The sequence below is a fragment of the Panthera uncia genome (genome assembly GCF_023721935.1).
Source record: "Panthera uncia isolate 11264 chromosome D3 unlocalized genomic scaffold, Puncia_PCG_1.0 HiC_scaffold_8, whole genome shotgun sequence".
Classification (NCBI taxonomy): Eukaryota; Metazoa; Chordata; class Mammalia; order Carnivora; family Felidae; genus Panthera; species Panthera uncia.
The window spans coordinates 52,385,778-52,399,268 of NW_026057586.1; the positions used below are offsets into that span (position 1 = coordinate 52,385,778).

Genomic DNA, 13,491 nt, shown 5'->3' on the forward strand with positions numbered 1-13,491 from the left:
AGGAAAGAGAACTTTGTGTTGAAGCATTGTTTTAATTTGGTGAGGCTGGTGATTTAGTACTGTTCTAGACACACAACTCTGTGTAGTTGCTGAGATAATTGAAATCAATATCTGTAGAATAAGAGCGACTTAAGAGCAAGGACTTTGGTTTGTTCACGGCTGTATTCCCAGTGTCTAGAACTGTGCCTGGCACATGGCAAATGCCAAAATTATAAACAGTGCATTCATTCCGTGCCTGGAAGTAGCAGATTCCCATGTATTTGAAAACCGAATGAATGCTCATCTTTTTTTGATGAATGTTTCCAAAACCATTCCACAAAAAGGGAACTCTATGTTCATTATTTTTATTGTTAAAAATATCGGCACGTTAAAGAAAATATGGAACAGAGGGGGGAGAAAAGGAAACCTTTACTATAACATTTATAAATACTGGTAGCACTTGGAGTTATTTTTTTGTATCCTTACCCGATTTAAAAAAAAAATATTTTTAACATTTATTTATTGAGAGAGAGCACGAGCGTGGGAGGGGCAGAGAGAGGGGGAGACACAGAATCCCAAGCAGGCTCCAGGCTCTGAGCTGTCAGCACAGAGCCCGAGGCAGTGCTCAAACTCAAACCTAGAGATCATAACCCTGGCAGAAGTTGGATGCTTAACCGACTGAGCCACCCAGATAACCCTACCCTGATTTTTTTTTTTTTATTGTTGTGACGCACGTTTGCATTCTATTTTTTCAGTTAATATTGTCAGCATTTTTCTATTTTAATGCAAGTCTTCATAATCAAAGTTTGAAATAGTTTGTTTCGTACCGCTGTTTACATAACCAAATCCCTTCTTTTTGTCAACATTTACGTTACTTTCAATTTTAAGTAATTCCATGATAAGCATCTTTGAATACATCGTGTTTTATGTCTTTTTCTTTTGTTTAGAAACTTGAAAGTGAATTTTCTGTATCAAAGGTCAGGAATATTTTTAAAGCTCTTGATAGGTATTTTCAGATTTCTTTTCAGTAACATTGTACTAATTCACTCCCTCTTTAGAAATAAATTCTCCCTTGTGAAAAGTGTCAGTAACTGTTATTTAGGGGAAGTATTATTACAGAAGTGATAACTCACTTTTAGAGATGGTGACTCACTTAAGTAGAACAGTACAGTCTTGAATTAGGATTCAAACCCAGAACCCATATTTTTTCTGTTATACCACTTTGCCTCAAATTAAGTTGTTATAGGGAATAGATATATTTATTCCATTCCTTCAGTATCTTAATTTGAAAACCAAACAAAATCTTTCTTTTGACGAATTCTTTCCTCCTCCTTCCCACTTTTTTCTGCTGGAAGAGACAAAGGTGAAATTTGATCAGAGGGAGAGGGAAGAACTAGTTAAGGAAAAAGAATGGAAGGCTAACTTTTTTTGCAGAATTTATTTATTTTTTTTAAATTTTAATGTTTGTTTATTTTGGGGGGGGGAGGGGCAGAGAGGGAGGAAGATACAGAATCTGAACCAGTCTCCAGGCTCTGAGCTGTTAGCACACAACCCAATGCGGGGCTCAAACTTGGGGACTGCGAGATCATGACCTGAGCCGAAGTCAGACACTTACTCGACTGAGCTACCCAGGTGCCCCGCAGAATTTATTTTTTAAAGCATCATTAGATTATGTAACCTAATCCCATAACCTTGTCTCCATTACCTGCATGAAGAACTGCATTAAATTACTGAATTAAGTCCAAGATTACACAGTTAATAAGCAGTGAAACTGGGGTTAAATCTAGGTCTCTTTGATTCTGAAGCTTGTATTTTTATTTAAAAAAATCTCCACAGTGCCCACGTTATTTACTACAGCCTTTATTTCCCTTGTTGGGGAGGAGGCAAAATAATGCACTAAGTAAAAGTTTTTCATTAAAACTTGAACTAATAAGTGTTTGTAGTGCTAAACAGTATTATGTATTCTAAACTGTTATTTGGTAAAAGTTCACTTGGTGGAAGAAGGGAGCAGTCAAGAGGAAAGAAGAAAGTTGAAAAAAAAAAAAAGGAATAGATTTGGAAGAATCCCTTACACTTGTGATATGCAGCTATTGACTTCACCTGAGCCCTTGTGGCCTTGCAGAATCATAGAAGATGATTCATTTGGCTAGCTCTTCAGAATATATCCAGACATTAAGTCCCAAGTATGCAAACCTTCCCCTCCATCTCCAATTTTGAGGAGATGTTTACTTTTTTCTTTGTGTGGTTCCACTATACGTTGTTACTCTACCATGATACTTAAAAAAATCTGTATGCTTGTTGAGGGCAGGAGCTATACCACTAGTTAGTTTATAGCTGTTAAATGAATCACTGTCTTCCTTTTAAAAAATTTTGGTACATAGGGTACACATATTAAAAATTCTGGGGGGCTCCTGGGTGGCTCGGTTGAGTGTCTGACTTCTGCTCAGGTCATGATCTCACGGTTCATGAGTTCAAGCCCCATGTCGGGGTCTGTGCTGACAGCTCAGAGCCTGGAGCCTGCTTTGGATTCTGTGTCTCCTTCTCTCTCTGCGCCTCCCCCACTTATGTTTTGTCTCTCTCTGTGTCTCAAAAGTAAATGTAAAAAATTTTTTTAGAAAAGTTCTGAAGATGAGGGGTGCTTGGTTGGCTCATTTGGTGGAGCATGTGACTCTCGCTCTTGAGGTTGTGGGTTTGAGCCCCAAGTTGGGTGTAGAAATTACTTAAAATCTTAAAAAAAATTATTTTTCCAGAAGATTAAAAGAAGAAGCAAAAGTGGGTATAGGAAGGAATAAAATAGTAACCTGAAGAGAGTTAATAAACTTTGATAATATCTTCCACCATTGCTTAGCCTTGAAATCAGCTTTGAGTTTCTTAGAGGTCAAAACAAGGAAAGATAATTGATAGAAAAACTACAGTGTCTATAAAATGAAAACATTCCATTTGCTGGTGAAGCAAAGCTTTGATTTGAGAAATAATTTTCCCTAGATTCCTTTCGAATCCTCATAATACGGACAACGTCCTTAAAGAGAGGAAAGGCTGCTGCTTATTTCCTTTAATGCAAGGTAGGGTATGTGTTATTTAGGGTAATGCAAGCTGCTTTAACCAGTAACCACTCGGATTTTTTTAAGTTTTTTTTTTTTAAGTTATTTATTTTTGAGAGAGAGAAAGCATGGGTCAGGGAGCAGCAGGGAGAGGGAGAGAGAGAATCCCAAGCAGCCTCCACTCTGTCAGTATGGAGCCCGATGTGGGGCTTGATCTCTCGAACTGTGAGATCATGACCTGAGCCAAAGTTGGATACTTGACCACCTGAGCCACCCAGGCACTCCTCAAATTTTCTTCTTCTTTTTTTTTTTTCTTAGAAATTTCTCACTCACGTGCAGTATGGGTGTTACTGGTCTGTTGTTGATTCAGGGACAAAACCTGCACATTAGGTATAATGTCAAAGGACAAACTAAAGGCTAGTTTGCAGAGTTTCAGAACAATGGGTCGAAGTATGTAGTTTCTGACTTAATCTATGGATGAAATTTAAAGTATTTGAAGACTTTATGGACTCAATTTAGTTAGCCGTTAAGAAAAGTTTAAAATTGGCTTTTGAGGAAGGTTGGACAACAGGTAGCTTGAAGGTGACCTAAAGAGATGGAAGGCAGGTAATTTTTATTACCCATTAAAGGCAGATCTGTCTGCTTTACCAATTAACCCAGAAAACGATGGGATCAAAGTATTCTTTTAAAAATGAAAAAACCTAGGGGCGCCTGGATGGTTCAGTCGGTTGAACGACCCACTTCGGCTCAGGACATGACTTCAAGGTTTGTGAGTTTGAGCCCTGTGTCAGACTCTGTGCTGACAGCTCAGAGCCTGGAGCCTGCTTCTGATTCTGTGTCTCCCTCTCTCTCTGCCCCTCCCCCACTCGTGCTCTGTCTCTCTCTGTCTCAAATAAATAAACATTAAAAAAAAAAAAACCTAATCAAGTCTCTTGCCCAAATAGAATGTTATTCTGCTTTCGTATAGGGAAAGGCAGAGTAAGTGTATCTGTATTCAAGGCCAGGTTAATACAAAACATGAAAGACTTTAGTTTATGTCTTGATAAGATAGAATTTAGACTAAAAATATATAGAGAGAAGGATACGCCGTCTTGCATAAAAGCATAATGAATTATGTAAAAATGTAATTTATATTTGCCAAATATCAAAGACTTAAAAATATTGAGAAAAATTATGATTTCAAGAAATAATTCTCATATACAGAATTATAGGTAAGGAAGACAAAAAACTTAGTATCTTAGTTGAATAATAACAGATTAATGGAGAGAGTGTATGGAATTATTAGATACAATTCAGATGCACGTAAATCTTAAAAATTCAACTTGGCACATAGTTTTTCAGTAACTGTAAGAACAGACTTTATTCTGCAGGGTACATAAGCACATGATCTAGCAATTGGGCACTGTAGAAATAAAGTAGTAGTGAACTAAAAAGTAAAGACTCATTACACAAAACTAATAAAGGTCTGTAAAGCCAGTTTTTATTTGTTAAACAAGTACAGTTTTATTCCCCATCAGTTTATGTCCATAGCTTCATTTCTGTAGGGTGGAATTCTATAGGATATGATTATCTTTAATTTTAGTAAAGTATACCAGATTGCTTTTTTTTTTTTTTTTTTTTTTTACAGTTTATTTAAGTAACCTCTGTGTCTAACATAGGACTTGAACTCACGACCCCAAGAGCATCAGTCACATGCTCTTCAGACAGGGCCAGCCAGACACCCCCAGATTGTTTTTCAATATAGTTGTATTGATTATCAGTCTTTTTTTTTTTTAATAAATATTTATTTTTGAGAGAGCATGAGTGGGGGAGGGGCAGAAAGAGAAGGGGACAGAGGATCCAAAGTGGACTCTGTGTTGACAGCAGTGAGCCCAGTGTGGGGCTTGAATACACAAACCCTGAGATCATGACCTCAGCCATCGGGTGCCCAACCGATTGAGCCACTCAGGTGACCCTAATTATCATTTTATTAATAGTGTATAAATAGTGTATTTATTAATAGTGTAATAACAGTTTCCCTGTGTGGAGGCCTGTACTTTATATTATCAGGACTTAAAATTTTTGCCAACCTCATGGGAATAAGTTGCTTTAATTTCTCTACTAGTGAGGATGAGTGTATCTTCATATTTTCTAATTTTTTCCTTTATGGCTTGCACTTTTTGTATATTTTCAGAAATCCTTTTCTCTGTCTTCTCAAAATTATTCCTCTGTGTTCTCCTCTAAAATTTGGGTTAACATACAGCATCTTTAGTTCTCTTGAAATTTCTTTTTGTGTATGTTAAGATGGGGATCTTATTTTACCTATTTTTATGCAGTTATCTAGTTTCAGTATCATTCATTGAAATTATTCTTTCCGCACCAATTTATAATGTCACTTCCTATTTCCATGTATATATATGTGGGTCTGTATCACGATGCACTGTTCTCTTCCACTGGTCTGTTATAGTATATTTTATGTTACACATTTCTCTTACAAAAAGCTTCAAACATAAAGAGATAATAGTATAATGAGCCCACATTAACTCATCATCCAGATTCAACAGTTACCAAGTATTTTACTACACAAGTATCATTTTTGTCTTTTGTGGCATATTCCAGTTCTTGGTTCATTTTACTCCTAGCTTTTCACATGGATTTATTTCTGTGATCACACCATCAAAATTAACATCTTAAAATATTGTCTGATAGCTTTGTTCATATACAGGTATCTCTGATTATTTCAAAATGTCTTTTTATAATTGGTTTTTTAAAATCAAGATTCCATCAGGGTCCTCATGTTGAATTTGTTTTTTTATATTATGAATTTAGAGCATTTCAGCACAACTGTCTTTCCCCAATTTCTCAGTTTTTCTTGACCTTTGCCTGTTGAAGAAATCAAACAGGTTTTTCTTGAATAGTGCACATTATGGATTTGTGCTCCTTCATGGTGTAATTTAACTTGTTCTATCTCCATATGTCCTGTAAACAAGTTATTTTTAAAGGTTTATAAGCAAAATTTAGATTCAACTTCTTTGAGGTATGGAGGCAAAGAATACCTCGTAGGTAGGTGGTGCTGGTACTTTATGTTACATTGTATCAAGAGGCATGTAATAAACGAATATTTCTCCCACTCTTAGCAGTGCTAAGATCATATTAGCATTCAGGTGGGATTCAGGTGGTTTCACTTGGATCCCTCCATAACAAAATTGACAGTTCATCCATTAATGGTGATATTTTGATTGCCATTCCTCCTGTATTTATTAGCTGGAATTCTCTACATAACAACTTTGCCTCATCAATTAGAGCTCTTTGGTTACCCCTAAATACAGTTGGTACCAAAAAGGCAGGATAAATGCTGTGTTTTTTCCCTTAATTTCTTTTTAAGTTTATTTATTTTGAGAGAGAGTGCGTGAGAGCACACAAGCGGGGAAGGGCAGAGAGAAGAAGAAACAGAATCCCAAGCAGGCTCCATGCCGTCAACACAGAGCCCTACAAGGGGCTGGAACTCAGAAGCTATGAGATCATGACCTGAGCTGAGATCTAGAGCACTCAACCAACTGTGCTACCCAGGCGCCCCTTTATTTTTTCCCTTTAGTCAGTGTTTAGAATAAGGAGTTGGTGCTTTAACAAGTTTCAGTGGGAACCAATAAGGGTTTAGTATCGCTATTGAAGATTTGAGTGAGTATCATCAGTCTAGTTGTCCGTCCCACCCTGGTGGCAAAGTTGGTCTAAGATTAGTCCATCATTACTCAAAGCAGAAGTCAGTCTTTTCACTTAACTATACATTGTTGTATTGTTTAATTTTAGAAAGAGCATATGGCTTTTAATTGTAAAGATATGTAAAATTTTAATGGAAATGTTAACTCATTTTTCTTATTGTCATTTTTTGATCAGTTGTAAAATGTCTATTTTTTGTATGTTCATTGGTCATTCATTTGTATTTTTTCCTTTTGATCATGATTTTTTGTTCTTTTCTCTTTGTTGATCTTCATCTTGTTTCAGGAAGGCTTTTGGTTTCCTAAGGATGCTCTTTGTCTCCTGTTGGAATTCCCTCTCAGAATTTATAATTTGCCTTAATTTTTTAAAGTTACTCTTTTGGAAGGGGTTATAATAGATTAAAGAGATTCTTTAATACGGAAAATCCTGCATAGCATGGCTATCCTTACCTCTGTGTTATAAATATTAACTTCTCCTTTTTTCTAGTACTTTTTGTGTATTTAAGTATTTATATGAGCATAAGTGTTAATGCTTCCTTCAGATGAGTTTACTTATGTGTTGACATGAAATAGCATGCCTTTTGCCTAGGAGGCCCTGCTCATATTAAAATTCTTTTGAAATATTCCATCTAATCATCATGTTCCTAGGTGGCTTTTTATATGCCAGTAGAAGAAAAAACAACCTTGTTAAGCAAATAGGTAATTAATAGGTAGAGCTGTCCTTAATTATGCAAAGGAAAAATTTTTAAATATTAAGACTTACATTTCTTAGGCAAATACAGTAATTGTTACAGGGTTATGATATACTATCAATATTTTCATATTCTTATGAACTTGAATGATGTATTTATTTCCTTTGTGTAATAATTGATTTTATTCCTATTATTTTGGATAGACACTTGGCATTTCACCTGAAGAGAAATTTGTTATTACAACAACAAGTAGGAAAGAAATTACCTGTGATAATTTTGGTAAGCAGTGTTTGATGCTTTTATATTTAGTATATTCTAGTATATTATAGGGCAGTAACTATTTTATTACACAGATAAGCATCTAAAATTATTGATAATTTTGGTTACTTTCATGGAGTGGAGGGGGAAACTGATTATGTGTGCACAGTTTGTGTAGAGGTCATATTTTTCAAACAAGATTATAGAAAAATAGTTGTCATTTACGGCTGCAGAAGATGAGATGTTGTGTAATACTTGGCCACATTTCTTTTACATGGGCCCTCAGGAAGTTAATTCTCGCCAACTTAGATTCTTCCACTATCTTTTTTTTTTTTAATTTTTTTAATGTATGTTTATTTTTGAGAGAGAGACAGAGTGTGAGTGGGGAAGGGGCAAAGAGAGGGAGACACAGAATCCGAAGCAGGCTCCAGGCTCTGTACTGTCAGCGCAGAGCCAGATGCGGGGCTCGAACTCACGAACCGTGAGATCATGACCCGAGCTGAAGTCAGACGCTTAACTGACTGAGCCACCCAGGTGTCCCCCACTATCTTTTTTTTTTTTTTTATCCAATTAGATTCCAGGACCTGCCAGTTTTCATGCTTGATTCCTTTTGAATTTAGTTCCTTGTCTGATTTCCTGCGATAGTTTAACTTATTAAGAATTGAGTGTTGTAGATGAGTGGAAATATTTGGGCCAATTCCACTGTACTATCCTTAATAAAACACAACTGAATTTATAGATAGATCCATTGTTTGAGGGTTTGCCTGTACCATCTCTAAAGATATCTTATAGATATAACTTGCATATTCAGAATTATAAATTCATGGTGTTTCTGATACTAGTGTAGCACTTAAGTTATTACTTCTTAATTACAGATGACACTGTTAAAGATGGAGTCACTCTATACCTGCTACAGTCAGTCAATCAGTTACTACTTACAGCTACAAAAGAACGAATTGACTTCCTACCTCACTATGACACACTGGTTAAAAGTGGCATGTATGAATATTACGCAAGTGAAGGACAAAATCCTTTGCGTAAGTATTACATCTGTACTAATTTTGACAAACTATTACTATACTTTATCCCTTGACCACATGTTGCATTCCTTCACTTTTTAAAAATTCTGTTTCTACTTTATTAGAAGATATGACTGGTCATTGTGAACTTCCTAGCTTCAACCTCTTTATCACAATATGTTTCTTTTTCTATCTAAGTCTTCTTCAGAGTAAAGATACCTCTCTTTTAAAACTAATCTAGTTAGTATTACAATTTCTTCCACTTTAACGTATAAGAAATATTGTACCTACATATCTTTCCATCTCTTGTATACTCTGATTTATTCTTCCTGGCTTCCTGTAGACCTCTCCTAATTGAGAAAATTTTTTTTTTATGTTACAAATTTGTATACCTGAACTGCACAAGTAAGTGGTTTTTGGTCTGGTCTTCATTTCTTGTTTCTTTCTACCATTACTTCTCACCACTTTTATCCTACCTTTGGATTGTTTGCTAATGACCTTTATATAAATCAGTTGATTTAGAGAGTCTTTTCTGTCTGGATCCTGCCAATGTGTTCAGTACTACTTAGATATTCATTATAAACTTATTAAAAATATTTTTCTCGTTGTATGCATTATAGTTTGTAGGAAATTAGAATACATAGATAAGTAAAGAGAACATAGAGAACATCATATCTCTACCACACAGATATAACTACCACTTACACTTTGGTGTTTATCATTTCAGACCCTTTCATAACTTTTTTAGTGGTTTTATATGGTACATACTTCTTTAATCTACTTTTTTGTTTAAAATAAAATGAACATGTTTAATATATATGTCAGTGTATATTTGTTTTTAGTGTTTATACATTATTTACATAAATTTCTTTGAACAGTGTTCTACTGTTAGACATTTAGGTTGTTTTTAGTCTTTTTTATGTGACACATGACTGAATATTCTTTTGTCTAAATCTTTGTACACATCCTCACCTGAAGTACTGGTATTACTACTGTCAGCTGCAGTGGCAGGCTCTGTGCCAAATGCTTTATGAACATTATCTCATTTAATCCTTAATCCCATGTAGTAGCTAATGTTAGGTAATGACCCTACTTTGCAGAAGAAACTGAGGCTAAGAGATTTTAGGTAGTTTGACAAAGGCCACCCTACTAATAAGTGTTGGAGCCAGGATTTGAACCCTAGCAGAGGAAGAACTACTGAACTTGAACTCCTAACCGTTATATTTATTACCTCTGATGTTCATTATATACAAGAAAGCTACCGTCTTATTTCTCCCATCTTAAAAACATCATACTTACTTGCACCAGCTACTGCCCAGTTTTTGTTCCCGTTTACAGCAAAACTCCTTAAAAGAGTTGACTGTATTTACTGTCAGTAGTGTCGCTCCTCTTCCCATTCTCTCCTTTTCACTCTCTTGTATTTTTTTTTTTTTTTTTAAAGAGAGTGCGAGCCAGAGTACTCTCTACCAGAGTGGTAGAGAGTATCTTAAGCAGGCTCCATGCTCAGTGAGGAGCCCAACAGGGAGTTTGATCCCACAACCCTGGGGCCATGGCCTGAGCTGAAATTAGGAGTTATATGCTCAACTGACTGAGCCACCCAGTTGCCCCTGTAGTTACACTTTGAAAGTCTCCAGTGACTAAATCCAATGATCAGTTTTCAGTTCCCATTTTACTCAAGGCATTGACAGTTTGTCACTTTTTCCTCCTTGGTAAAATAATCTTCACTTAACTTTTGAGAAACCATACTCTATTTTGTTTCTACCTCACTGTCTTCTCTGTAGTCTTCTCTCTCCATCTTCTTTTTTTCTTCTTTTTCTTTTTTTCTTTAATTGAGATATAATTGACCTCCCTCCTCAACCTTCTTAATCTTGAAGTGCCTCAGGGCTTAGTTCCTTGGTTCCTTATCTTATTTAGTCATCCTATCCAATGTCAGTGTTCTAAATACCGTCTTTATGGCAGTGACTCCTAAATGGAGGTGATAGAAATGGTAGTTTTTAGTTAAATATTGATAATAATGTCAGACTTCTCTCCTGAATCCCAGTTTTGTCTGTGCAGCTGCCCATATGTTATCTCCACTAGAAAACCTAAGATGGGAGCCCTGATCTGATCAATGAATCCTAACTACACATAATTTTCCCATCCAAATTGATTATTGCTGTTTTTTTAGTTGCTTAGGCCAAAAATCAAATTGATCTTTCATTCAGTCTGTCAGAAAGTTCTGTTGGCGCTATCCTCAGTGTGTATCTAGAAATGACAGTTTGTTTCTTTAAACCTGATCTCGAGGAATCATCACCTAGATTATATAGTGAACTCTTAATTCATCTCTATCTTTTCATGCCTGTCCATGTAAGGTTTGAGAAGTCAGATTGTGTTACTCTTCTGCTGAAAACACTGATGGTTCCCCATTTCACTGAGAATAAAAGCCGAAGTCTTTTTAATCATCTATATGACCTTTGTAGCTCTGCTTTGTGAGTTCTCTGCCTTTGTCTCAACTCTTCTTTTTGCTTGTTCATTTTACCCCAGTTCCAGCTCTATACTTAGCTTAGGGCCTTCTGCTTGTAATACTCTTTGTCCAGATAGGCCCTTTCTCATTGCCTCACCTCTTTGAAGTTTTGTTTATTACCTTCTTAACAAAAATTAACCTGCTTAAGATTGCAACTGTGTTTCCTTTGTACCTTAACTGTTAGTCTCTTTGCTCTTTCTTTTCTCCATCACGTATACAACTTTCTAAGATGATTATGATTATATTACATTTTCCATCTCTCTCATCATTTTCCATCTTTTAAAAAAAAAAATTTAATGTTTGTTTATTTTTGAGACAGAGAGGGTGAGCAGGGGAGGGGCAGAGAGACAGGAAGACAGAATCCAAAACAGGCTTCAGGCTCTGAGGTGTCAGCACAGAGCCTAATGTGGGGCTTGAATTCACCAGGAGTGAGATCATGACCTGAGCTGAAGTCAGATGCTTAACCAAATGAGCCACTCAGGCGCCCTGATTCTTCCATCTTTTAATTAGAATGTTAACTCCACAAGATTAGGACTCTTGTCTGTTTTGTTCTATCCCTAGAATAATGGCTGAAAATAGTAAGTGTTTACTTGCATATTGAATGAACTTGTAATTCTTTCTCTGGAGATAGATTTCTAAATATATAATTATAGAGTGAATAGGTAGTTCATTTTCAAGATTTGATATAAATTTAAGTGCCTTCCAGATTAGTTGTGCTAGTCATCATTCCTGCTGTCATATGAAAAAGAAAGTCTCGGGGCGCCTGGGTGGCGCAGTCGGTTGGGCGTCCGACTTCAGCCAGGTCACGATCTCGCGGTCTGTGAGTTTGAGCCCGGTATCAGGCTCTGGGCTGATGGCTCAGAGCCTGGAGCCTGTTTCCGATTCTGTGTCTCCCTCTCTTTCTGCCCCTCCCCCGTTCATGTTCTGTCTCTCTCTGTCCCAAAAAAAAAAAAAAAAAAAAAGTTGAAAAAAAAAAAAGAAAAAAAAAGAAAAAGAAAGTCTCCCTGTTTAAGTTCTTGCTTTGATTACTGTGACTTTACATTCCTAGGTCTTTCCCTCCTTTTGTTTCATTGGCCTTTGGTGGTGCTTCTTATTATCCTTGACCATATAGTGGATATTTCTTCAAGTCATGCTGCTCTTTGTTTATACTTTTCTCTTAATGAAGTGATCCAAGCCTTGACTGTTCTGTCAGTGAAGCAAAAATCCTTACCTCTGGCTGTTTTTATTCTCTCAAGTATCTGTTCTAGCTCCCTATGGGCCACCTATACTCATTGAGTTTGATGTAGTAGTGGTGGCGCATTGCAGCTAAAACGGAATGATTGTTTTCCTTCCCCTCTAAATTTTTCCTTACTGGTAAATATGACCATTTATCAAGTCTAGATCTAGAGCAAAGACTCAAAACCCAAAACCATCTTGAATTTTTTTCTTTTGTTCATTCATATTTCTGCGGATACAAATTCTTCCCTCCAAATTTCTCTTAATTCTTTCTTTTCCTCCCATTTCTTACAATGTTCCTCCTCCATTTTCTAGACATTACCATTGGCCAGATCCTTTTATGTAATCGAATTTGTGGTAACTTCTTTGTAGTTTATAAACATAGCCATTCTGTAAGTGTTTAGACTTTGGAATGCTTGCTGGGGTGCTACTCTGTGGATTAATTTATAGTGTTGGGTTATGCTTCAGGGAAAGTAAGAGACATAAATTTGGTATGTTGCCCTTTTTAATTAAGGAAATAAAAGTGGAAAATAGTTTTAGTAGTGACCTTGAAGAAAAGAGAATATTAGGTGATAATAGTGAGCCATTAAGAAGTTGAATATCAGCTTGGTTGTTGTAGGAAATAATTAGCAGTTCTCTGTTAAACAGACATGTTCTGCCATTTGACAAGTTGCTGTTAGTTACAAGATTTCCATATCTAAATTAGTTCTTAATAGACACTTTTATAGTTGCTTTAGATTTGCCCCTTCATCTCTAAATGTGTTTACTTTTGACTTGTGCATGATGTATTACATACCACGAACTAGTATTTGATTTTATGGTTATGGTCTTCTGTTTGTCTTCTATGTCTGTATGTCTGTCTTTAGATTATAAACTCCTTGAAGCCAGGAATCATGGCTGGCTGACTCATGCCGTTTAGTGCCTTACAAGTACTGGTTGATGACTGCTTTTTTATGCGGTGGTGATTGGTGATGATGCCTTTATTATGTATTATATCATTAGGATCAGGATAATACTTTAATTCTAGCTCTTTGGAAAATAAAAGTGATGGCTTAAGGTACTTCAGAGTTTCTTTTACTTTGTACTTTT

General features: G+C 36.1%; 1 protein-coding gene across 5 annotated transcripts in view; it reads left to right on the plus strand.

Moving 5' to 3' along the window:
- Positions 1–13,491, plus strand: part of SMCHD1 (structural maintenance of chromosomes flexible hinge domain containing 1) — a 168,288-nt gene that overhangs the window by 1,549 nt on the left and 153,248 nt on the right. For 4 of the 5 annotated variants that reach the window (XR_007455432.1, XM_049620377.1, XM_049620378.1 and 1 more), the window contains exons 2-3: positions 7,611–7,686; positions 8,541–8,702. Coding sequence is in view for 3 of the 5 variants with exons in the window: in XM_049620377.1 (XP_049476334.1) it covers positions 7,611–7,686; positions 8,541–8,702 (238 nt within the window). In the remaining 2 variants the exon portion in view is untranslated. Of the gene's footprint in view, positions 1–7,610; positions 7,687–8,540; positions 8,703–13,011; positions 13,460–13,491 lie in introns of those variants that run through there. The other variant, XM_049620379.1, reaches the window with a different exon arrangement.